We start from the raw sequence: 24,754 nt of genomic DNA, 5'->3' as shown, positions 1-24,754 counted from the left end.
GCTTTCCTAGATGTATAGAAATTATTATGCATCTAGACATAGAGTATATTTAAGTGGATAACAAAGTCCATGAATTAAAAAAACTAAAATGACCTATAATTTGGAGAGGAGGGATTATAAGCAACTGTTTCACCCCTTAACCCTCCAATCCCAGCACGTCTGCTATTGCTAGTTTAGTTATTGCACTTGAACTAATTCATGTGCAACCGAACATAAATAAAACAAAACAAAAGGAAGAAGATGTAATGGTGGTTCTTGCTCATGTGCCCTTGTTTCAAAAGAAGAATAAATAACATAAAAGGTTGAACAAACATAAAAGTAACTGGCACTATTAGGTGCTTCTTGTTTATTATATGCTCTGTTAATTACTAGTATGTATGCATATGAACGCAGAAGTACAATCTGAGAAGAAAACACCTCAGCATGTATTAATAATTGAGAATGAAGTTATTTACTTGTATACATCGAACAACAGTATCAGCGAATCCTTTCCCATATGTTTTTCTCAGTTAATCTAACAACAACCCTTCTAATGTGTTCGATCTTCATATGCTCTTCCTTGCGTTCATCTGATTCTCTTTCTTGCCTAAGCTTCTCTATGAGCTCCTCTGCAGTGTCTCGTAAAATTAATACCTCAAGGGTTGTAATGTGTTCAATACCATGAGGGAGGTGCTTTAGTTCTGGGCAGTTTGAAAACACTAGCTCAACAAGGATTCCCAGTGCACCTTCTTCTATTTCAACATGGCTGAGCTGCGGAGCACCACGTATGTATAATGTCTGGAGACAAGGAAATGATTGTGTAGAGAAGCGAATTATCTTCCCATCATAAGCCCGACAAAGACTAAGACTGCATAAACTGCGTAACGTCACGAGACTAGAAAAGGAGTCCTCCTTAAGTTTGGAAGACGTCAGCTGCAATATAGTGAGGTTGTTCAGGTTCGACCAGGATGAGAAAATCTGAGGAATCTGTGTCTTCTCCAGCTGCCCTGTCAGTCCAAGTTTATAAAGAGTCTCTGGTAAACGGAGTGCATCCATTGGTAATACTTCATTTTCGTTTAATGCGCTAACAGTTAGATGGGCAAGATGGGTCATATTTGTTATAGCACTACACAAGTTTATGGAGTGCTCACTTGTCACATCGCTAACATCAAATGTTCTTAATTCTGTCAATGCTGCAACATCACGTAGAGTCTCCTTGCTTGCTTTAAGACTTTGCAGAGCATGAAGTCCTGTCAAATTCCTTATGCCCCGAGGCGCACTAATTCCACAAAAACGTGTCGAATTTCCTTCTCTGAGAAATACAGATGCATACAAGTACCTAAGCTTCTTTAGTTTCGCTACATCCTTTGGTAAAGATTGCAGAAGAGTAAATGCTGCATCCAGTACTTCTAAGTTTTGCAACCTTCCAACAGCCTCTGGTAGACTCTCAATTCGAGTATTTCGAAGACCCAAAAAACGCAGATTGAACAAGTTGAACACCTCATTAGGCAGCATCTTGATTTGAGTACCTTGCAGATCCAATGTTGACAACAATGTTGAAGATGCAAGAATAGTACCCAACAAAGCAACATCAATAGAACTCTCAAAAGCATAGACTGCACGGAGATGTGTTGCATCAGATTGATTCTGTGGTACAATATTGATACTCTGTATTGACAGTCTCCGCATTCCGTGTACCGAAAATGTCCCATTGCCCTCATAAACTTTACCAAAGCATTCTTCCTCCGCTTTGTCAATAGCAAGATGGCGGATGACATCATGCATTCGGCAACTTTTCACTCGTCCAACCTCATTCTTCCTCACAACTTGTAGTAGACTTCGGTTGACAAGATCATTCAAGTAGCCCTCTGCCACTTGTTCTAGTGTTTCGTTCCCCTTTTTCCTGATGAATCCAGAAGTAATCCAGTGCCTAATTAACCTCCTCCTCTTGATTTCATAGTCCTCCGGAAACATTGCACAATGCAAGAAGCAATTCTTCAACTCAGATGGAAGATCCTCCAAGCTGACTCTCAAAATCGTGTCCACACTCTTGATCGCATTATTAGTTGAGTGCGATTCTAACTCCTTGTAAACAGTTTCCCATTCAGAGTGGGGTTTGATTGACAGTAGACGGCCTATGCATGCAATAGCAATGGGCAAGCCGTTGCACTTTTGCAAGAACTTTCCAGCCAAATCAAATAACTCTGATGGACACCTTTTGTCATCACTGTTCCAAAAAGCTTCGTTGCAGAATAACTTCCAAGAGTGATTTTCTCGTAGTGGCTCTAGATTAATTGCACAGTTAATTGTTGCTACTGATGCAACTTCAGATGATCTTGATGTGAGAACAAATCTACCGCAACAATTAGTAGGAAAGACAGGCATGATATTATTAATCCACATATCTTGATCCCAAACATCATCAAGAACCAAGATGTACCTTTTACCTTCGAGATGGTTACGGATAACGTCAACTACTCTTATCATTTCCATATTGCTAGCAATTGAGATGCCGAACTCTCTAGCAATTTTCTTCAGCAAGTCGTCAACTTGGTAACTCTTGGACACAGTTACCCATGCAGCAGCATCAAAATCCAGTTTCACAATCTTGTAGACATGATCAACTAAAGTAGTTTTACCTACTCCACCCATCCCCCAAACTGTGGTGATTTTGGTGTTCCTTTCATCCAAATCATCCACTAGCCACCCCTTGAGCTTGGCTGCATTACCTTCAATACCCACTAGATCCTCTTCCCTTGCAAAACACAAAGCTTGATTGGTGTATCTAGCATGATGGTCACTGTTTCCACCATGTCTCTCCATTCCCGGGATGACATAACGGTCCCTCCTTTTTGTAGCATCTTCAAGCTCGACATTAATATCACGGAGCTGGAGAGTTAGGCGACGCCAAACCTTGACATGCTTGATCCTCTTCTTCGTCTTGCTAGCAAATCCTCCATGCTTGTTGTCCTCAAGTTTGTACATGAACTCGTCAACGACATCCTCGATCCGAAAAGATAGTTCTTGAATCTTGTTGATAAAGATGCCAGTGGTCTTATCGGTATTCTTGAACTTCTCTGAGTCACGCAGGTAGGCCTTCATGCTCTCCAGCTCCCCCTCCGCTTTACGGATCTCACTGAAGAGACCCTTGAGGGAAGAAGCTTCCTTGAACAGAAGGGATGCACCATAGGTTGCTGCCTCATTCGCCAAGGCCGCACCGAGCTTGCCGATCAGCACTCCTACCACAGCCTCCGCCATGATGGTATTGTGCGCTTTTTTGCGCGTCAGAATCACAACTGCACCCGCGTGGCTGCCAAACCTCAAATTTCACCAATCAGTTCAATTTTCAGAGCTAGCTTTGTACGGGACAATCTGAACTTACTAAAGAAGATTTCAAACTTGAATTTGGACTGATGAAATTAGTCTGAGGATTACCAGAATAGGAGGTGAAAACAAGTAGGCGTTGAAGATTTGTTCTCCTGTAAGCTTCGTCAAGTAGTGGTTAGTGGCGCATCTGGCGAGGAACAATGCTGCAGCTCCAGAGGATGATTGACCAGTGACCGAGAGTAGTTATTCTTTAATCTATTGGACCAATGAGACACAAAAAAAAATCACTTCAACCTTTATGCTCATCTTCTTTGTGCTTATCCTTATCCTGATATATGTGGACCGTGCTAGTCTCTTCATGCCCCACCATCACTGTGAAGTTTACAATTTCAGGACAGCTATGCGCGACATGTATGTCTTTTAGCAAACTTAGCATAGCCTGCTTGAGTTATACTGTTGTTGCCCTCCTGTTTCTATTTGTCATGATTTATTTTGTACAGTTCTGGATTAAAGTGAATCGAAAAATGCCACTAATTCCATAGGAATACTAGCCAGGGCGCGCGGCTGATCTATGTTACGGTAGATTGTGCGGAAATGATAATGTTTTTGCAAACATAAAAATTAATGTCACAGGCAAAATGCACCTTGTTCATCCACAGGGAAACGGTGATAAAAAAAAAAGACTTCTTTAGCCTTTCACCTTTTTATCGCCGTATTATCTTATCGCTGACTCGATCTTGTGCGTGGTCTTTTGTCGGCATGGATTATTGGTTGGCTGTGTGCTTACAGTGGGCAAGAGGTCGCTGTTGATTTTCACAGCTCAACCAATACTGTCCTTGGGTCTGGCGTGTGCATGTGCTTATCCTTGGCTGTGTGTGCTCCGATCCATGGTCCATGCCCTGTGCAACCTGGCCGCCAGACCGCCTCCACTTCCTCCAAGCGCCGGCGGACTTCCGCCGGATTTGGATCCTTCAACTTCTGGCATAGGTAAAGGTAATGGACCCCCAATCTCAAGATCAACTCCATGTGTACATGATTCTGCGACTGCCATGAGCAATTTTTTTCGTGAAGCAATCTTTGTGAGGAATAATTGTGAGAGCAGTCACCAAACTTGGAGCTTCTGATGGCGGATCCAGAGGACAGTGAGACGCAAGAGTTCACAGTGATGAATGAAGAAGACTTAGAAGAGTACAAGATAAAGCAGCTGGGCGACCGGAACGACCTCCGCGGCACGCTGAGGATCTTCGGTCTCGAGAACGTTGGAAGCAAGGAGGAAGCTCTGGAAGCCAATCTAGCTGCCAAGGAGCGGCTCACGGTCCTAGAACTGTGCTGGGAGCGTGATAGCCGCAGGCCAAACGCCGAAGCAGAGGCGCAGGTCATCGAGGGCCTCTGTCCTCCGGTTCAGCTTCAACACCTGGAGATCTGGGACTTCCATGGCTCCAGGTACCCAAGTTGGATCGTGGGGGCGCAGAGCGGCGGCCCGACGGAGCTCAGGAGGCTTTTCTTCTGGCGATGCAGCCAGCTTGGACCCGCTCCGAAGCTTGAGAATTTCCTTCATCTCCAGCTCCTCTGGCTTGACGACTGCAGCTGGGACGCCTTGCCGGATAACATGGAACGCCTCTCGTCGCTCAAGAAGCTGTTCATCATTGCCTGCTTGAACATTCGGTGGCTTCCGGCGCTGCCCCCGTCTCTCGAGGAGTTGAATGTCATGTCCTGCGACGCGGCGTTCACCAGGTCTTGCCAGACAACCGGGCATCCGAACTGGCAAAAGATTGAGCACATTCCTAAGAAAATGATTTCATGCTAGCAGTCAAGACGCTCTCAGGATGACACAAAGGTACAGCTCTAGCTCTAGCTCATGTTACTGGTGTGTTGTGCTCACCCTACGTACACAGAGGATGCAGCACATGAGCACTGAACTTATTTGTTTCATATGGTCTGTAATATAGTGGAATCATGAATGTCTTTGCGCTAGCTCTTCTTCTGGAAATGCGTGCACATGGGTGCCCAGTGGGATGCACGGGCTGGCTTAGTGGTGCGCGCGTAAGGTTTCTCATCAAAGGAAGTCTTCATAAGAAGTACCTTCGAAACAGTTGTTACTGTCGATCTTTTACCACGGCATTACCATTCATCTTATTAAAAAATTTATGTATGTATAATTTTTTTATTTAATTTCTCATTAAAATATTTTAAACATGACTTACATTTTCATTTGTTTACAATAAATTTTTTAAGAAAACAAATGGTCAAACGTTGCGAGAAAAATTAATGATGACAAATGTTTTAAATCAGAAGGAGTAGTTGACAAAAACATTTTACAAAGGAAGACAACAACAAAAAAACTCGATGCTACCTCTAAATGGACGTTGAAGCCACAATAATTTTGTTTATTACAAAGCCATTGTAATATCCGACTGTCACATGAAGACTTGTTATGTTTGAAAACTATTCGCTGCATCATTTTGTTATAATTTCTATCTTGTATGAAAAAAGGAAGACCATATATAAATCCCCAACAACGTGTGGGAATCATCTGTTTTTTTTATTACAAACCTGGGAGATGGCTCATCAATCAATAACGTTCGTATGAATATATGTAATGGTATTTAATACCTGGAGGAAGAAGCTTCATTTCTGGGCACTTTGAAAACACAATCTGTACAAGGCTCTCCAGTGCACCTTCTTCTATTTCGACTTCGTAGAGCTGCGGAGCGTCCAATATCTTCAATATTCGGAGTCTAGGAAATGATTGTTTGGGGAAGCACACTTTCTTCCCATCATAAGCCCACGAAAGTCCAAGAGAACATAAACCACGTAACTCTACGAGGCTAGAAAATGAGTCTTTGTCAAGTCTGGAGTATCTCAGATTCAACACGGTGAGGTTCTTAAGGTGCGACCAGGATGAGAAAACCTGAGCCACCTCTGCCTTGTCTAGCGGCCCTGTCAGTTCAAGTTTGTACAGATCCTTGGGTAAACAGGCGAGTCCTCCCATTGGTAACACTTCATGTTCTATTGATGCAGCAACTGAGAGATGTGCAAGATGGCTCATATTCATGATAGCACTGCTCAAGTTTAAAGAGTGCTCACTTTTCACATCGCTAACTGCAAATGTTCTTAACTCCGTCAAAGCTGCGATGTCATGGAGAGTCTCTAAGCTTGCTTTAACATTTTGCAGAGCATGAAGCCTGTTCAGGCGCCTAATGCTCCTAGGCACCTTGATTCCGTTGACTTGTCGGAGAGCTTTTATATTGTGCGTTAGTCTTCGTACATCTTCAAGTGAAGATAGTTGAGCAGTACCACATGCATCCAGTACTTCTAGATTTTGTAATCTTCCTGCTGCATCAGGTAGAATCTCAATTCTAGTATATCTAAGACCCAAAAACCGCAAATTGAAAAGGCCGAAGACCTCATTAGGCAACATCTTGATGTGAGTACCTTGCAGATCCAGTGTTGATAGTAACCTTGAAGACGCAAGGATACGTCTGAGCAAATAAACATTAACGTCACTGGTAAATGCAAGGATTGCACGGAGATGTGTAGTACATGACTGACTTAGAGGTTCAATATTTTTGCTCAGTATTGATATTCGACGGGTGCCATCAACAGAAAATGTCCCAGAGCTCCCATAAACTTTACCAAAGCATTCGTTCTCTGCCTTGTCAAGGGCAACACAGCGGATGACATCATGCATTCGGCAACATTTCACTTGTTCAAACACATTCTTCCTCGTGACTTGTAGTAGGCTTCGGTTTACAAGCTCACTTAAGTACCCCTCTGCCACTTGTTCTAGTGTTTTGTTCTCTTTTCCAGTGATGAATCCAGCAGTAATCCAGTGCCGTATTAACCTCTTCCTCTTCAGCTCATAATCCTCTGGAAATATTGCACAATATAAGAAGCAGTTCTTCAACTCATATGGAAGATCCTCGAAGCTGACTTTCAAAATGGTATCGACACCAGGGATCGCACTTTTACACGACTGCAGCTCTAATTCCTCATAAACATTTTCCCAAGCAGAGTAAGTTGGGGGTTTGCAAGATAATAGGCGCCCAATGCATGCAATAGCAATAGGCAATCCTTCGCACTTTTGTAAGAACTTTGCAGCTAAATCCCGTAACTCCAGAGGGCAAGTTTTTTCACCATTATTCCAAAAGGCTAGCTTGCAAAATAACTTATAAGAGCTTTTGTCTGGTAGTGGTTTCAGCTGAATTGAACATTCATTAGTTGCCAATGATGCTACTTCATATACTCTTGATGTGAGAACAAATCTGCCGGTACAATTAGTGGGGAATACAGGCATGACATTATTAATCCACACATCTTGTTCCCAAACATCATCCAAAACCAAGATATACTTTTTACCTTCAAGATGGTTACGGATGACCTCAACTACTGTTCTCATTTCCATATTGCTACCGTCAACTGTTGAGATGCCGAACTCTCTAGCAATCTTTATCAACAAGTCCTCAACTTGGTAACTCTTTGACACAGTTACCCATGCAGCTACATCAAATTTCACTTTCACTGTGTTATAGACATGATCAGCCAATGTAGTTTTACCTACTCCGCCCATCCCCCAAATTGTGGTGATTATGTTGCTCCTTTCCTTCAAATCAGCTAGAAGCCACCGCTGGAGCTCGTCTGCATAATATTCAATGCCCACTATATCCTCTTCTCTCGCAAAACACGAAGTTTGATAGTTGGGTTTAGCACGATGGTCACCACTTCCATCTTGTCTCTGCATTTCTGGGATGACATAACGGTCCCTCCTTTTTGTAGCCTCTTCGAGCTCGGTATTGATATATCGGAGCTCGACGGCTAGATGGTGCCAACTTTTGACATGCTTGATCCTCTTAGTCATCTTGGCTACAAAACCTCCATGCTTGCCATCCTCAAGCTTGTATGAGAACTCATCGACAACATCCTCGATACGGAAAGCTAATTCACGAACCTTCTTTACAAATATGCCAGTGGTCTCATTGGTATCTTTGAACTTCTCTGATTCACGCAAGTATGCCTTCATGCTCTCCAGCTCACCCTTGGCTTTGTGGATCTCACCGAAAAGACCCTTTAGGGCAGAAGCTTCCTTGCAAAGCAGGGATGCACCATAAGTTGCTGCCTCTTTTGCCAAGGCCGCACCGAGCTTGCTGACCAGAACTCCTACAACAGCCTCCGCCATGATGGCTGTGTGCACTTGCTTCAGTACTTGGAATAACGAGTGTACGCTTCCAAACCTAAAATTTCAGACATCAGTTCAATTTTCAGAGCTAGATTTCTGGTAAAAAATCTGAACTTCCAAAGCAATCAACCTTTAATTTTACTTACGAGATTAGGCGGAGGGTTACCAGAATAGGAGATGAAAACAATTATGCCTTGCAGATTTGTTCTTGTTCAAGTGATAAGAACTAGAAGCTTCGGCTATTCACCGAAGGTACATCCTGCGTGCAACAATCCTGCAGCTCCGGATGACGAGCTACCAGCGACTAACAGACTGGTTCTTTAATTTGTTGAACAATGGAGACAAGGGAAAACAACTTCAAGCTGTACAACGCGTGATTTTCGGTTTTTCACAAATCAAATCAATTTTCATAAAAAAAGCTTCGGCTTAACAATATGGATTTGCAAACCAGTATTGAACAAACTTCAAATTGATGAAATTTGACAGAGGGCTGTTACCTGAATATGATGAGGAAGCTAGAAGACAAGCGTTCTGCAGGACCTTGCTGAAGCCGCAGTCAAGCTGGATGGAGTGGGAGGAGTTGAATCAGGAAAAAAACGATTCTGCAGGGCCAGAGATGATGACTGGTCACCAACAACTACAAGAGAACAAAAAGGAGAGGAAGCTTCGAGGAATGGAGGAGATGAGGAAAATTTTACAAAAGAAGAAGAAGAAGAAGAAGCTTCTTTTGGTGCATGGGTCATCATCTTTCACCATCGAATTTAATCATGTAGCCCATCTAACTTAATTGTCCTCATTTGTTAGCTATGGAATCACAACAGGAACAACTGCGCGCAGCAAGGCATGAGAAAAATCCAAAACTCGACCAAGTGACTTCTAAAAACACCTTTTTTTTGGAACATAGGCTCATAGAAGAATGGTGAATATATTTCCTCAAAGAGTCTCCTTGATGAAGGAAAAAAAGAACTGTCAAGTAACTCAAAAATTCCCTCAAGTCTGGCTTCAATCCTCATGAACTTTAACTATAGCAACCTTGGAACATGGCAAGTTTGTGTGCAAAAGATCTACCATATAAAAGTACAATACTTCACCTTTGATTTCATGAAATTGAAAAAAAAAATCCAAACCCAGAAGGCAAATTTGTGAGAACTCAAATCAAGGCTACTCGTGTGGAAGTTGGCTCCTTGCATGCTCATTTAATTTATTGGATTGTGTGCAGTCATCCTCTGCATTTGGCACATTTGGAACAAACGGAATGGTCGGTTGTTCCGATGGATCTCCATGACGCCTACCAGACTGGTCCTCACTGCCTAGGAAGTTCAGCAATGGGATCACGAGGAGCTGCTTGTATGATCGGACTTCTTTCATCACATATGAGTTGTACACATTTGGTCATAGTGATCTTAGATCATCTTCCCCTTAGGGAGAATCTTCCGTTGCGCGGTCGTTTTTCTTTTTCTCATTTTCTCCTCTTTGTACACCCCAATTTTTTTTTGTCTCCTGTAGCGTCGTTCTGTTCTTTCCTATTTTGCTTTTGATTCTTGTAACATTGTTTTTTTTCATTTCATGGCTTGTTGCAAGCCAAAATCAAAGTAAAACTAGAGAGCGGGGTGGTTTTCTTGGATGGTGTTGTTCTACATCTTGCTCTGCCTCAAGGATACAGATTACAGAGTAGCATGCTGGTACGTGCTCTGTTTTGAGAAAGCAGAGTAGCAGCCAGCAGCAGAGCGTACGAGTTATTCGGACAGGCAAGATCCTTTCAAGCATACCAAACCAAAATGCCAACCTGAAGTCTGAAGACCTATATGAAAGAAGCCATCAACTGCAAAGTATTCCAGTTTCGTCCAAACCAAATTATATACATCAGGTTCAGCACAACGGAATGAAACTGTTTGTAAGTACAAAGCACTAAGCATAGATCGTTCCTTTCCTCCCTAGGGCGAATAAATGGAAACCTCAACATATATCACCAAAAAAACTGCACCCAGACAACGGGACAAGATACATTTTCTCCTTCTACACTGGTGCGTTACACGCTCACCGATCAGAGATCAACCACAACCAAACAGAGACTACGGCCAACAACATTTTTAAAAGTTCATCCTTATTGCCATCGACTCCAACCTCTTCCTGCTGCAAAAGCACCTCAGCGCCAAATCTTCCAGTAGTTTGGTTCCCTAGCACAACTCCTTTCGTCTTGAATCCTACAGCATTTTGCCAGAGTTGTTAATCCAGTAACAAATTGAAATGATAAGAGGAAGTGGATTGGTAGTCATTTTTCCTCGAAAAACATGCAGGATCATGAGCTTTCCATGCGTCCAAATATGCTCCTGACACTCCGAAGGGTCGCTGGCTTAGTTTAGCCCCACAACCCTCCAATCCATGCAAATATTCATGCCACTTTTTTTACATGGTACGGACGTCATTCCTATGAATACAAGCTCACATACACTACTCCTATGAATGTCTACAATAGATGGATTGGCTACCACTAACAAAAAAAAAAAACAGGATTCATGAGATAAATATACTATCAAACCTAGGGTTAATCTCCGATGGGTAGAGGGACCATCTCCACTAACAATTCAAGCTATTACTTAGAACAATTAATATGTAACTAAAAAAAATATAATAAAATAATAAGACCTGACAAAGTTGAACTTGTTGGTTGTTTCTTGTTCGTATAGAAGTATAGAAGTTAGAATAAAAAAGCTGGAAAAGTATAGAAGCAATGAACCTGTTGGTTGCTTCTTGTTCATATGCTCTATTATTACAATATATACGGATCAAAGAACAAAAAATGTGAGAAAGAAGCACCTGAGTATGTATTGAGTATTGACCAATCCATATAAAGCCATACACCTATTTTACTACTATTAATTAGAGACTACTTTTGAAGGCTGTTTTTTAATTCTCACAAGAAGCTTAGCAAAACTAAATCCTAAAAATTCTACAGAAAATTTAAAACATCTAGCCATCAATTATGTAGACTAATTATCATGAAGAATAGTAGCTATTGATCAATTCATTTTCCTAAAAATTATTCACCCCTACGATTGTGAAAAATAGTCTAAAGTAACCTAAAATCTATATCTAAATTACCCACCACAGTGATTATGAAAATAGTCTAAAGTAATACTAAATATTCATCTAAATTACTTGTATATGCCATTATAAAAATAATATAAAGTAACACCTGAATTTGTATTTAGATTATCTACCTCTGACATTACAAAAAGTATCACAAAGTACTTCTGTATATGCTTCTAAATTTTCCAATTCTTTTTTTTCTCGAACTACGCAGGAGAGCTGCGTGTCATTTCATTAAGGTAGATAAAAATACACAAGTTTGGCAGACCCCACTCGAGTACAGGAACACCGCACACACACACTCTAAGAAACTACAACAGACACGCCACAAAAATACCAAGGTTCCACATGAAACCTTCAGAGCCTAAAAGTCCAAGGTCGGTGACCTGGCCAAGAGCTCCTGGAGCTTTCTTGCTCCAGCACTGCACCAAAGATTGCCTTCAGTGCTGACTGCCCTAAGGACCTCTCCTGAATGCATGGCCTAGCATAAATTTTCAAATTCTGCCATTGTTAATATGAAAAACTAACTCAAGGTATGTGTGCATTATATTTGTCACCATGTAGGTCATGCATACATATATGTATGAAGTAAGAAGCATATCTGTTTCCATGTTAGCATATAGCCTCAAGCAAAGTTTTCAACTAAACACATGCAAACACACATGGAGGTTTGATGCCGAGGAGGAAAAAGGGTATAGAAAAACATACAGAATAATTGATAACCAAGTTCCATCACAACCAAATAAATATTGCAAAGCATCTATACGGGTATTGTGTTATAATATGAACAATTGAGAAAGAAAAGTTTTGAAAAAATGATGACATCAATTAAAAAATCTTACTCTGGGAATAGCAGCTTTGACGTTTCAATCATCTAATCCTTTCCCATATGTTTTCTCCAGTCAATACAACAACAACCTTTCTAATGTGGCTAATCTTCTTTTGCTCTTCATTGCATTCATTTGTTCCACTTTCCCACCTAAGCTTCTCTATGAGCTCCCCTGCTGTATCTTCCAAATATAAAATCTCAAGGGCTGTAAGGTGCTCAATGCCATGAGGGATGTTGTTCAATCTTGGGCAGTCTGAAAACCATAGCACAATAAGGCTTTCCAATGCACCTTCTGCTATTTCAACTTGGTTGAGCTGTGGAGCACCAGATATTTTTAATTGTCGTAGTCTAGGAAACGAGAGTGCAGGGAAGTACATTTTTTTGCCATTATAAGACTTGTTAAGAAGGCGAAGGTAGCATAAACCACGTAACACAATGAGGTTAGAAAATGAGTCCTCATCAAGTTTGGATAGTCTCAGAGGCAATCGTGTGAGGTTGTTAAGGTGTGACCAGGATGAGAAAATCTGAGGCGTCCATTTCTTTTCCAGTTGCCCACCCAGATAAAGTTTTGAAAGAGTCTCTGGCAAGCGAAGTTGTTCCCATGGTAATACTTCATGTTCGTTTGATGCAGCAATCAGCAGATGGACAAGATGCCTCATGTTCATGATAGCAGTGCACAAGTTTAAAGAGTGCTCGCTTGTGACATCACCAACTGCAAATGTTCTTAACTCAATCAAAGTTGCAACATCACGAAGAATCTCTAAGCTTGCTTTAACATACTGCAGAGCATGCAGTCCGGTCAAGTTCCTTATGCCTCGAGGTACTTTAATTGCACCAAAATGTGTAGAACTTCCTTTAGTATGAAATTCTTTACTTGCATACAGGTACCTAAGCTTCTTTAATGTTCCTACACCCTTTGGTAAAGACTGCAAAGCAGTTAGCAATGCATCCAGTACTTCTAAGTTTTGTAATCTTCCAACTGACTCAGGTAAAATTTGAATTTTAGTATATCTAAGACCCAAAAACCGTAGATTAAACAAGCTGAAGACCTCCTTAGGCAACATCTCGATTTGAGCACCTTGCAGATCCAATGCTGACAGCAAATTTGAAGATGCAAGGACAGGCCTTAGTAAATCAATATTAATATATGTCATAAATACATTGATTGCACGGAGATGTGTTGCACTAGATTGACTTAAAGGTGCAATATTGGTGTTATTTATTGATAGTCGATGGGTGCCATCTAGCAAAAATGATCTAGAGTCGTCATAAACTTTACCAAAGCATTCTTTATCTGCTTTTTCAAGGGCAAGATGGCGAATGACATCATGCATTTGGCACCATTTCACTCGTCCAAACTCATTCTTGCTCAGAACTTGTAATAGGCTTCGGTTTACAAGCACATTTAAGCAGCCCTCTGCTACTTCTTCCAGTGTTTTGTTATCTTTTTCCTTGATGAACCCAGCAGTGATCCACTGCCTAATTAGCATCCGTCTCTGCATTGCAGAATCCTCTGGAAATAGTGCACAATGTAAGAAGCAACTCTTTATATAGAATGGAAGGTCCTCCAAGCTGACTTTTAGAATGGCATCAACACCAGGAATCACAGTTGACTGCATCTCTAACTCCTCATACACATTATTCCATGCAATGTAAGATCGGGGTTTGCAAGAAAGAAGGCGCCCTATGCATGCAATAGCAATAGGCAATCCTTCACACTTTTGTAGGAACTTTACGGCCAAATCATGCAAATCAGATGGGCACCCTTTGTCATCACTACTCTGAAAAGCTACCTTGCAAAATAACTCCCAAGAGTGACCTTTTCCTAGCAGTTCCACCTTGATTTCACAATTACTAGTTGCCAATGATGCGACTTCATAGTTTTGTGATGTCAGAACAAACCTGCTGATGCAGTTGGTTGGAAAGACATCCATGATTTTAATCCACACATCATCTTCCCAAACATCATCCAGAACCAAGATAAATGTTTTACCTTGAAGATGGTTATGGATGACGCCTACTACAGCTCTCATATCCATGTTACTTGTGTCAACTGAGATGCCCAACTCTCTCACAATCTTCTTCAACAAGTCCTCTACTTGGTAACTCTTTGCCACAGTTACCCATGCAGCAGTATCAAAATTCACTTTCACAATCTTATAGACATGATCAACTAAAGTAGTTTTACCTACTCCACCCATCCCCCAAACTGTGGCGATTTTGCACTTCTTTTCCTCCAAATCACTGCCTAGATACTGTGTCAGCTTATCCACATTGTCCTCGATTCCAACTATATCTTCTTCCTTTGGTAAACACGAAATTTGATTGGTAGATATGTCATGATGGACACTGCCTCCACCATATCTCTTGTTTCCTGGTATGGTGTAACGGTCTCTCCTTGTTGCAGCCTCTTTAAGTTCAGCATTGATACTACAAAGCTCGAGAGCTAAACAGTGCCGGATTTTGACAAGCTTAACTCTTTTCTTCGTCTTGGCTACAAAACCTCCATGCTTGTTGTCCTCAAGTCTATACATGAACTCATCGACAACATCCTCGATCCGAAAAGATAATTCTCGGATATTCTTGACAAAGATGCCAGTGGTCTCGTCAGTATCCTTAAACTTCTCTGATTCACGCAAGTAAGCCTTCATGCTATTTAGCTCCTCCTCAGCTTTGCGGATCTCACCAAAGAGACCCATGAGGGTGGAAGCTTCCTTGCCAAGCAAGGATGCACCATAGATTGCTGCCTCTTTCACCAAGGCCATGCCAAGCTTGCCAATAACTACCCGCACAATAGCCTCTGCCATGGTTGTTTTATGTGCTATTGATCGAGCTCAGAGCTACAAGAGAATGTGCATGGCTGCAAAATTTCACAAATCAGTTAAATTTTCAGAGCAATCTTTCTGTACAACAGTCTTAACTTCCAAAGCAAGACTCAAATTTTTGAAATGGTTGAATTTGGGGGAGATTACCAGAATAGTAGAAGAACATAAGCACACGTTGGAGATCAGGCCTTGTTGAGGTGAATATATGAGTAAAGAAGGTGCATCCAGAGCAGCAATGCTGCAGCTCCAGAGGATGATTAACCAGCGACCACCGCTTCTTCGAAGAAGGTAGGAGATGGAGAGAAAAGGTCAAAAGTCATGATTAGCAATCCAGGTTGAACGCATCAATTAAAAAGGTTAAGACAGTTGCCATCATTCGGCAAGAATAAATTATGTCATGTCTGACCTTACTGTTTTGCAGTGTTTAAATCTGCAAGTGGCAGAGATGGAGTCCCATGAATTTGGTATTTAAACAAGTGTTGTAGGCTATACAACCTCCAATGATAATTAACTGCAACAATATCAATCCTACTCTACCAATCAATAAGGGAGGAATAATAATTTTTTGACAATCTCTGCTTCCAAACTAACCTGCAGTTTCGTGGATGGAAGGAGGCAAAGAAAAATCTTGGTACAAGGGTCATCATCTGCAGCATCTTATTCCCAAGGCTTAAATCATTGGCATTTAAATAAGTGAGGAAAGTCAGAGCTGAAAGTCATACAGCAATGGGGTGAGCACCAGCCTGGCACCAGCTGGGAGTCCTCGATTGCTGCATGGTTTGTTACTCTGATCGATCAAGGTGGCCCTCTATCACGTTCGTTAGAGAAAAAAAACTGTGCCCGACCGAAACATATTGCCCAATTGCAATTCTAACTTTCAGAGATGAGCGCCAATTTGCTCGTCCAAAAAGAATACCTGAACACTGAAATGGTACATGCCCAACCCAGCATCTTTCTCGCTGCATCCACATTATGTCAAAACGCCTCTGAACAAGAAAACGAGCAACAACAACACATCAGATTTTCTTTTTAGGAAAAGCAAATCAGACAATAGCCAATAGGCTCAAAGAGAACCTCACCAATCAGCATGCTGAAAAACTTCAGCAAATTTCATTTCTTAAAAAAATGTTCAGCAAAAAGCAGTAGCATAGCAGCAGCCATACTGGCCAGGTCGCCAGGACGTGTTCGGTGTTCCCCGCCTCGGTCGAAGTCCGCCGTGTTCGCCGTCATCTGTACACAAAAGCATATTAACCTCATAATCAGGCACATCAAACAGTCATCAGAAACTGCTCTTTCGACTTTCGAGCCGGGGATTTCACGGGATCGCGCGCGGCACACCTGTTCGTCGGAGAGCCTGCGAAGCGGTGACTCGAGGGCGCCGCAAGGGCTATTCGCGCACCCCAATGCGCTGATGCTGCATGTATTACTCGATTCGTATGAACCCGCCTTGTTGGCCGAGGGGACGGTGGTGGTGCAGGCGGCGGCGGCGGCGCAGGAGCGAGAGGAGGAGACGGGTTGAGGATGGGACGAGGTCGGATCGGTCGGAGGTGGGTTTGGAGCTGCGGAAGAGGCGAGGGGCGGGGAGGATGGAGGCAGAACCGCGGAAGTGGAAGAGAGCGCGGCGGCGCGCCGCCGCCAGCCATGGGAGGGGAGGCCTGGAAGCGCTTACATGTGGGGCCACCCGCTGTGGTTCGTGTCTCTTACACGATGACCCCACACGCACCACGTGAGGTGAGGCAGTGGCTTTTTCAGTTATTGTGATGTCGCAAGAGTTTTCTCTCTGTTTTTTTTTCCAATGTAAAACAGGATTGGTTTCTGAAAAGTTTTCGGTTCACTTTGATAGCAGAGAAATACTACTCAATTCCTTTATACAGTTTTTCAATTACGAAACTATTGTTCAATATAACATTATTAAGAAAAAAATGTTTTCAAAAAAGTTACATATGCGGTAGCTAATTAATTGCTATAAAAAAATGTAGTAGCTGGACCCATGTTATATGTGTGCACAGTTTTCATTATTGTATGGAAAACAAATATTGTAGAGAAAAAAATAGAATTCAACATGCTAATAATTTTATCCCTACATTAACACGCTATTAGGTTTAGCATCCATGATCCATGGAATTCAACTATAGTTCTACATTCAAGCTGGGCAAGATGATGTTGCGACGTTTGCTCAAAGATGAAATGAAGGGTTACAAGTGATGCACCGATGCGATTAGGTGGTGGCAATGCCCCCGTCTAATGCAACCAAGGCAAAAGGGGTACAAGCAAATTGAAGATTTGGATATATCTTTTAGGATTGGGCCTACATCCTCTAATTTTGTCAGGATACGATTAGTCAAGATTGTTTTTTCCTCTAAATTTGTCGGTGAGTATGAAACTCCTACCCTACCTCGCCCACAAACATATCTAATACCACAGATCATGCATCTCTTATTTGTTAAATACTCAGGGTTTATTTGGACTGTATCTGTAGCTGAGCAGTAAAAGATGTGGCATGCCCAAACGCACCAGAACTGTGGCGGACAAATCGTCCGCCGCACTTTTGACGTGAATTTCTCTGCAGCAAACAACGCAGAAAGTTGCTATAAATTGCGGCATGTCAGATCCCCGGCGGAAACCAAACAACTGCCCAACCAATTGCGGCATGCGAACCCTAGTGGGGTGAGCTGTGGCTGCCATCCAAACAAAACCTCAAAACCGTTCAAATTACAACTCTAATAATAGAGAAATGCTTAAATTAGAATTTAATAAAATATAGGACGGCATGAACTGTACTTCAATCAGAAAATGATAGAAGAAAAGACTAAATAAAATTCCACAGAAACGAGAACAACTTATGCTTATTATTTTGGTACTACCGTATTGTACTCTTGAGTACCAATAATCAGATCGGATACATCCCATACACCGGTGCAAAACATCTAACCATATCACGTCTAATCATGCATCAAACAAAGATATGACGGATCATCAATGACCAAGTGGCCGCGGATGGACATCGTCGGTGGATGTCGAATGCACTGGGCCACAACAGCAGTAAACGTATTGGCCGACGAACTTGCACGACCCGGTGTCATGGACGCTGCAGTACTGCTCCGTGCACAAGCTATCCGAGCAGGCTCCAACTCTTGTGCACTGGCCGTCTGTCATCAGGAGGTCGCCCTTGCCCGCCGACGCAACCGCGGCGAGGAGAGCCACCAGCAGCGCGAAGGCGACGAGGACGTGAGCTTTCTTGGAGAATGCTGCGAGTAGCGCTGCCATGGGGTTTATAGCAAGTAGAGGCTAATGGAGTCTTGATGCGTTTGTTTTGAGGGTGCTTCCTTATATAGTCCAGAGTCACAAGGGGAATGATCTGGAGAAAATCTTGAGCAATCAATTCCTGCCAGTCTTTATGGTGCAAATCAATTCATAACATTAATTTTTTGCCTATGTTATTGTTGTCACTAGGGTGTGTCGATCATCACGTTAAAATTTAGGCAAGTATGAATTTATTGGCGTGCTAATATATCACATCTCTCAAATTAGGTGGATTTCATTGGCGTCTATTTCATACTCCCGTTCCCAATCTTTTGCAAGGTATATTTTAATTTTTCAATATCATGCTTTGGCCAAAATTTGGCTTGACAAATCTGAGTCACATTTTTTTGGAATCACACGGTACGCAGATACCCACATACTCACACGCATACTCGTCCCTACGAACACCATATATACGTGTATATGAGCGTCATCTATGTGTGTTACAAATTGGTAGTAAGCTAAAGATTAGGATTTTGTACCTATTTGTAAAATGCACACCATTGTGTCAAATAACCAAGTCATCAAACCATTGTAAGAGGACACGTGCTTTGCAAGGTGATGTGTCTCAAATTAGGTGTATTTATTATTTATTCGCTGCTAAAAAGCATACTTCCTCTGTCCATCTTTCTAAGGTATGTTCTGTTTTTCAAGATCATGCATTGACCGAAATTAGCTGGATAAAATTATGCTCTATTTTTTCAAGATCATGCGTCGATCAAAATTAGCTAGATAAAATCTTAATTATATATGTGTTACTACAAAATCGATACGTGTATCTTACTATTATTAATTGTGTACTTCTTTTCGAGACTTTACGCTACTTCTCAGAAGATGTGTTTGAAAAAATACAAACATTAAAAACTCACACAAAAATAAAAAAAACATCCGGAGATCTATCTTATGGACTTTAATCATCATGGATAATAGTAGCCATTGGGTTCTATTACTTTTTAAAAAAACACTAGCCACCTATGTCATTATGCAAATAGTAAAAAAAAAGGTGGAGCTTTGCAAAAGAAGTGGGGCATATGCCCCCAAAGATCCCACTCCTTCGCACCCATAGCTTTACCATCCAAAAACAAAGCCTCAAAACCGTTCAAATTACAACTCTAATAATAGAGAATTGCTTAAATTAGAATTTAATAAAACATAGGGACGACATTAATTGTACTTCAATCAAAAAATGACCAAAGAAAAGACTAAATAAAACTCTAGAGCAAAGAGAACAACTTATGCTTATTATTTTGGTACTGCCGTATTGTACTCTTGAGTACTAATAATAAGATCCGATACATCCCATACACCAGTGCGAAACATCTAACCATATCACGTCTAATCATGCATCAAACAAAGATACGACGGATCATCAATGACCAAGCGGCCGCGGATGGACATCATCAGTGGATGTCGAATGCACTGGGCCACAGCAGCAGTAGACGTATTGACCGACGAACTTGCACGACCCGGTGTCATGGACGCTGCAGTACTGCTCCGTGCACAAGCTATCCGAGCAGGCTCCAACTCTAGTGCACTGGCCGTCTGCCATCGGGACGTCGCCCCTACCCGCCGATGCAACCGTGGCGAGGAGAGCCACCAGCAGCGCGATGGCGATGAGGACGTGAGCCTTCTTGGAGCATGCTGCGACTAGTGCCGCCATGGGGTTTATAGCAAGTAGAGGCTAATGGAGTGTTGATGGGTTTGTTTTGAGGGTGCTTTCTTATATAGTCCAGAGCCAAAGGGGAATGATCTGGAGAAAATCTTGAGCAATCAATTCCTGCCAATCTTTATGGTGCAAATCAATTCATAACATTAATTTTTTTCCTATGTTATTGTTGTCACTAGGGTGTGTCGATCATCATGTTGAAATTTAGGCAAGTATGAATTTATTGGCGTGCTAATATATCACGTCTCTCAAATTAGGTGGATTTCATTGGCGTCTATTTCATACTCCCGTTCCCAATCTTTTGCAAGGTATATTTTAATTTTTCAATATCATGCTTTGGCCAAAATTTGGCTTGAAAAATGTGAGTCACCTTTTTTTTAGAATCACACAGTACAGTTGTAGATACTCACATACTCACACGCGTACCCGTCCCTAGAACACCATATATGCGTGTATATGAGCGTCATCTTTTTAGTTACAAATTGGTAGTAAGCTAAAGATTATGATTTTGTACATATTTGTAAAATACACACCATTGTGTCAAATAACCAAGTCATCAAACCATTGTAAGAGGACACGTGCTTTGCAAGGTGATGTGTCTCAAATTAGGTGTATTTATTATTAATTTGCTGCTAAAAATCATACTTCCTCTGTCCATCTTTCTAAGGTATGTTCTGTTTTTCAAGATCATGCATTGACCGAAATTAGCTGGACAAAATTATGCTCTGTTTTTTCAAGATCATACATTGATCAAAATTAGCTAGACAAAATCTTAATTATATATGTGTTACTACAAAATCGATACATGTATCTTACTATTATTAATTGTGTACTTCTTTTGGAGACTTTACACTAATTCTCAGAAGATGTGTTTGAAAAAATAAAAACATTAAAAACTCACACAAAAATAAAAAAAAATATCCGGAGATCTATCTTATGGACTTTAATCATCATGGATAATAGTAGCCATTGGGTCTATTACTTTTTTAAAAAACACTAGCCACCTATGTCACTATGCAAATAGTAAAAAAAAGGGTGGAGCTTTGCAAAATAAGTGGGGCATATGCCCCCAAAGATCCCACTCCCTCGCACCCATAGCTTTACCATCCAAAAACAAAGCCTCAAAACCGTTCAAATTGTAACTCTAATAATAAAGAAATGCTTAAATGAGAATTTAATAAAACATAGGGATGACATGAACTATACTTCAATCAGAAATGACAGAAGAAAAGACTAGATAATACTCCAGAGAAAGGAGAACATCTTATGCTTATTATTTTGGTATTGTCTTATTGTACTCTTGAGTACTAATAATCAGATTCGATACATCCCATACACCGGTGCAAAACATCTAACAATATGACATCTAATCATGCATCAAACAAAGCTACGATGGATCATCAATGACAAAGCGGCTGAGGATGGACATCGTCGGTGGATGTCGAATGCACTAGGGCACAACAGCAGTATACGTATCGGCCGACGAACTTGCACGACCCAGTGTCATGGACGCTGTAGTACTGCTCCGTGCACAAGCTATCCGAGCAGGCTCCAACTCTGGTGCACTAGACATCTGCCATCGGGAGGTCGCCCCTGCCCGCCGACGCAACCTTGGCGAGGAGAGCCACCAGCAACGTGACGGCGACGAGGACGTGAGCCTTCTTGGAGCACGCTGTGAGTAGCACCACCATGGAAATTGTACTTAAAAGCATATTTTTGGATAAAGCCTTGAACAAGCAATGAACCTGTCAAAGATGAAAGCCAACGAGGTTAGAAAGAGCCTATGCCGATCGGCCTAGTCAAGCTCCGACACTTATTTTTTGCAAGCACTCCTCTAAGATTACTTAAGGGCTAAAATTCTGAAGATATGATAAGTATCATTTCGGGATCAAAGAGGAATCAAAGAAGATCAAATGGAGATTTGGAAAATTATCAAAGATCAATCTCATCCCGAAACTATCAACATGCCAGGCCCATATGCATAAAAAAATAAGCTTCCAGAACATCAGAGGAGACTTGGCGACGAAGTTGGGTGCGAGGGGATAAAAGGAAAGGCCAGGCCGATTGTCCTGGAGCTTTCCTTGCTCCTCTCGCCTTCCAATTTCTGCCATGCGCTCTCTAGACTATAAATACTTCGATATTTCATCGAGCACGTAGATCCATCCACCAGAACTCGATGAACAGAGGGACACACACCAGAGGGATCTGAGGGCCGCTGCAAGTCTTTGAGGTTGTCTAGAAGATAGCTTAGGCTAGACCCTAACCACCATGGTCGTCCCTGCGCGATGAAGACATGGTGGAGTTCTAGAGTCGAGCCTTGTGATCATCATGGTTTATGTACACACCATGGTGATATCAATCTAATCTTGTGCTTACTTTGATCTACTATGATGCATGCTTATTCTTATTTGTTTAGCTAGCATATGTTCTTAGTAGGAATAAATGTAATCGTGATGATTAGTCTATGTCTTGTGGATACATCTTAGTAGTGCGTAGGAAGTCGGTGTGATTACCCTTGTGTGGTGACAGTGTGTGGTAGGGAAAAGGCCGAACGATTGCGTAATGTTGAGTAGGATCGATGGCGAGTATTTTGGGAGTTGTTTGAGGTAAAGCTTTGGGAAACCGGATGCGTCAACATGCACCTCGCAGGGGCGACCACAAGACCGCCTTTATGACAGATGACTCTTTATCAAGGTGCTACATAGATTTGTTACCACTTTAGTTGGATCTACAACAAGAAGACAATAGGCTCATGCTACCTTTGGTTGTGTTACCTCATATATATGGATGCGATCTGTTTACCCTATCTATAATACTTAACTCACGATTGGGTTTACCTTTATATGCAATTCGTGCTTCATGATAGGATTAGAGCTGTTTAGGTAGATAGAGAATCATAGTCAGTTTGTTGCCCTTGCGTAATGTTGAGGGAGTGGTATGGGAAACTTCCCCCGATATGTTGTTGGGGGGTATATGCAATTCGTGCTTCATGATAGGATTAGAGCTGTTTAGCTAGATAGAGAATCATAGTCTGTTTGTTGCCCTTGCGTAATGTTGAGGGAGTGGTATGGGAAACTTTCCCTCATATGTTGTTGGGGGGGGGGGGATCTACTTAATGGCATAAAGCGCATTTCTCCTCGTAATATTTACCATTTTGTGACATATTATCACACTATTAACGTTTACTAATCAATTCATTTTTTGACTTAATAGGATTGTATCTTTTTTCGTTGCATGAAAAAATTATTGTCTAGATCTCATTATAGAGGCCAAGTTCATTTTTCTTTTGCTCTAAAAAAGTTCTTCCTTTGTGCCATTTATTTACATTTATACGGTCATCTCCGTCCTATCTCAAATTTTCGAGTGGACCCACCGTACCGCTACCTATTAGAGCATAGCAAGGTAATGGTGGCTATGCTTATTTGATGCTGAATATGCTTGCAGCTTAAAGTGAGCCCCAGGCCGACATGTCTCTGTCCCGCGTAGCAACATTCTTACACTCCAAAACACGAAGCAGAGAAATGCAAAGGTAAACTACTACTTTTGCAAGAACAATATTAGCGCTGCTAGTAGGCCCTCGAGACACTGAAAATCAGGACAAAGAGGAGTGAACTGGAGTTCACTGGGCCCTTAATGGCTGTCTGTAACGTGGACTGAGCCCTTAGGGTAAGTACATTGGTGTCGTCTAATAGCCGGTCTCATGCATTGACACGTAATCTTGAGACGATTCAACAGGTAACCTGTACAATGGGTTGTCCTATAAATTGTCTGGTAGTGGTATATAATTCCTTAATTTGTGCATAAGAAAAATAAAATATTATGAGTTGTATGGCAACAATAACTCGTACAATGGTTGTTAAGTTGTCTCGTAGTTGTTCTACAATTTAGCTTATGCGGTGGTTGTTTCGACCTCTTTCTCTATCCTCGCTCTCTCCTCCACATCATCAAAAATCCTACGTGGCACTGCATGAGATGACCTATAAAATCGTTAACGTGTAGCAATGTACTTGCCCTTAGGAATCAGATCCATATGCTGGCTCAACGGCCTGCTGAGTTGCTAGTGCATTGGCACCGGCAGGGTGCTGCATTTCTGCCTAGCGTGTTGATCGGTCTGCAAATGGTTCTCGTTCATTGCCGGTGAGTGGAGTTGTATCGACGATCCAATAGCAGTGCATGCACCGTCAGTACTCAGACCAACCTGGGGCAACCCAAGTCAGCTCCGTACGGTGGCTCATGATGTAACACTATATATAATTGTTGAGTATATGTCAGAGAAACCCTGCTGAACGAGTCGGCAGACAAGGGCAGAGATCGCCGGAGACGGATGCCGATGCTGATGGATTGGGGAGAGGGAGGCAAGCAGCAGCGTCCGGGTTGGCCTGCTCCCTGTGCAGGATGATGACAAATGCGCGTCCATGCATGCGAAACACCTTTTTGTTTCTTCGAATTCGGAAACAAAACGATATCCACCAAGAGTAGGACAACTAGGTTGCGTTCGGTTACTGGTTGGACTGGGTTGGAACGGCTTCGACCCTCTTCATCGTGGGCGTGGTGGACGC

The 24,754-nt window shown here is 41.9% G+C and overlaps 5 protein-coding genes across 12 annotated transcripts in view; 1 reads left to right on the top strand and 4 right to left on the bottom strand.

The window, feature by feature from the left end:
- Positions 1-313: 313 nt before the first annotated feature.
- LOC101771580 (disease resistance protein RPM1) lies at positions 314-3,961 on the bottom strand. 2 transcript variants are annotated; one of them, XM_004978852.3, is made up of 2 exons: positions 3,415-3,961; positions 314-3,298 (listed from the first exon to the last, which is right to left on the bottom strand). In XM_004978852.3, exon 2 carries the CDS (start codon positions 3,235-3,237, stop codon positions 478-480), a length of 2,760 nt encoding a protein of 919 aa, XP_004978909.1. In that variant the 5' UTR covers positions 3,238-3,298; positions 3,415-3,961; the 3' UTR covers positions 314-477. The 2 variants fall into 2 exon arrangements, with proteins under 2 accessions (XP_004978909.1, XP_004978908.1); XM_004978851.3 differs by having other exon boundaries at positions 314-3,289.
- Positions 3,962-4,160: 199 nt separating this feature from the next.
- Positions 4,161-5,405, top strand: LOC101770915 (putative disease resistance protein RGA3). 2 transcript variants are annotated; one of them, XM_004978850.4, is made up of 2 exons: positions 4,161-4,299; positions 4,409-5,405. In XM_004978850.4, exon 2 carries the CDS (start codon positions 4,430-4,432, stop codon positions 5,111-5,113), a length of 684 nt encoding a protein of 227 aa, XP_004978907.1. In that variant the 5' UTR covers positions 4,161-4,299; positions 4,409-4,429; the 3' UTR covers positions 5,114-5,405. The 2 variants fall into 2 exon arrangements, with proteins under 2 accessions (XP_004978907.1, XP_004978906.1); XM_004978849.4 differs by having other exon boundaries at positions 4,378-5,405.
- Positions 5,406-5,544: 139 nt separating this feature from the next.
- Positions 5,545-9,396, bottom strand: LOC101770504 (disease resistance protein RPM1). Of its 3 annotated transcripts, none has more exons than XM_022828942.1 (3): positions 8,629-9,395; positions 6,742-8,537; positions 5,545-6,642 (listed from the first exon to the last, which is right to left on the bottom strand). In XM_022828942.1, exons 2-3 carry the CDS (start codon positions 8,480-8,482, stop codon positions 5,879-5,881), a joined length of 2,505 nt encoding a protein of 834 aa, XP_022684677.1. In that variant the 5' UTR covers positions 8,483-8,537; positions 8,629-9,395; the 3' UTR covers positions 5,545-5,878. The 3 variants fall into 3 exon arrangements, with proteins under 3 accessions (XP_022684677.1, XP_022684676.1, XP_012703510.1); XM_022828941.1 differs by having other exon boundaries at positions 5,545-8,537; positions 8,629-8,844; positions 8,980-9,395; XM_012848056.2 differs by having other exon boundaries at positions 5,545-8,537; positions 8,649-9,396.
- An 880-nt stretch (positions 9,397-10,276) lies between these two features.
- Positions 10,277-16,893, bottom strand: LOC101769569 (disease resistance protein RPM1). Of its 4 annotated transcripts, none has more exons than XM_022828823.1 (7): positions 16,565-16,893; positions 16,306-16,456; positions 15,818-16,212; positions 15,633-15,754; positions 15,374-15,500; positions 12,415-15,261; positions 10,277-10,686 (listed from the first exon to the last, which is right to left on the bottom strand). In XM_022828823.1, exon 6 carries the CDS (start codon positions 15,206-15,208, stop codon positions 12,443-12,445), a length of 2,766 nt encoding a protein of 921 aa, XP_022684558.1. In that variant the 5' UTR covers positions 15,209-15,261; positions 15,374-15,500; positions 15,633-15,754; positions 15,818-16,212; positions 16,306-16,456; positions 16,565-16,893; the 3' UTR covers positions 10,277-10,686; positions 12,415-12,442. The 4 variants fall into 4 exon arrangements, with proteins under 4 accessions (XP_022684558.1, XP_022684555.1, XP_022684556.1 ...); XM_022828820.1 differs by having other exon boundaries at positions 15,374-15,503; positions 15,633-15,737; XM_022828821.1 differs by having other exon boundaries at positions 15,374-16,013; positions 16,143-16,212.
- A 4,867-nt stretch (positions 16,894-21,760) lies between these two features.
- Positions 21,761-24,754, bottom strand: part of LOC101769305 (homeobox-leucine zipper protein ROC6-like) — an 11,322-nt gene continuing 8,328 nt past the window's right edge. Inside the window, exon 5 of the mRNA XM_004980196.1 lies at positions 21,761-21,940. Within this exon, the coding sequence (XP_004980253.1) occupies positions 21,761-21,940 (180 nt within the window). The remainder of the gene's footprint in view (positions 21,941-24,754) is intronic.

Source organism: Setaria italica, chromosome VIII, assembly GCF_000263155.2.
Source record: "Setaria italica strain Yugu1 chromosome VIII, Setaria_italica_v2.0, whole genome shotgun sequence".
Taxonomy (NCBI): Eukaryota; Viridiplantae; Streptophyta; class Magnoliopsida; order Poales; family Poaceae; genus Setaria; species Setaria italica.
Note: the sequence above shows the minus strand (reverse complement) of the source record. Positions and strands in the feature narration are given on the sequence as shown.

Excerpts from the sequence above, each read along its gene's own strand:
- LOC101770915 (XM_004978850.4), top strand. The coding sequence starts at position 4,430 with ATGGCGGATCCAGAGGACAGTGAGACGCAAGAGTTCACAGTGATGAAT.
- LOC101771580 (XM_004978852.3), bottom strand. The coding sequence starts at position 3,237 with ATGGCGGAGGCTGTGGTAGGAGTGCTGATCGGCAAGCTCGGTGCGGCC.
- LOC101770504 (XM_012848056.2), bottom strand. The coding sequence starts at position 8,482 with ATGGCGGAGGCTGTTGTAGGAGTTCTGGTCAGCAAGCTCGGTGCGGCC.
- LOC101769569 (XM_022828823.1), bottom strand. The coding sequence starts at position 15,208 with ATGGCAGAGGCTATTGTGCGGGTAGTTATTGGCAAGCTTGGCATGGCC.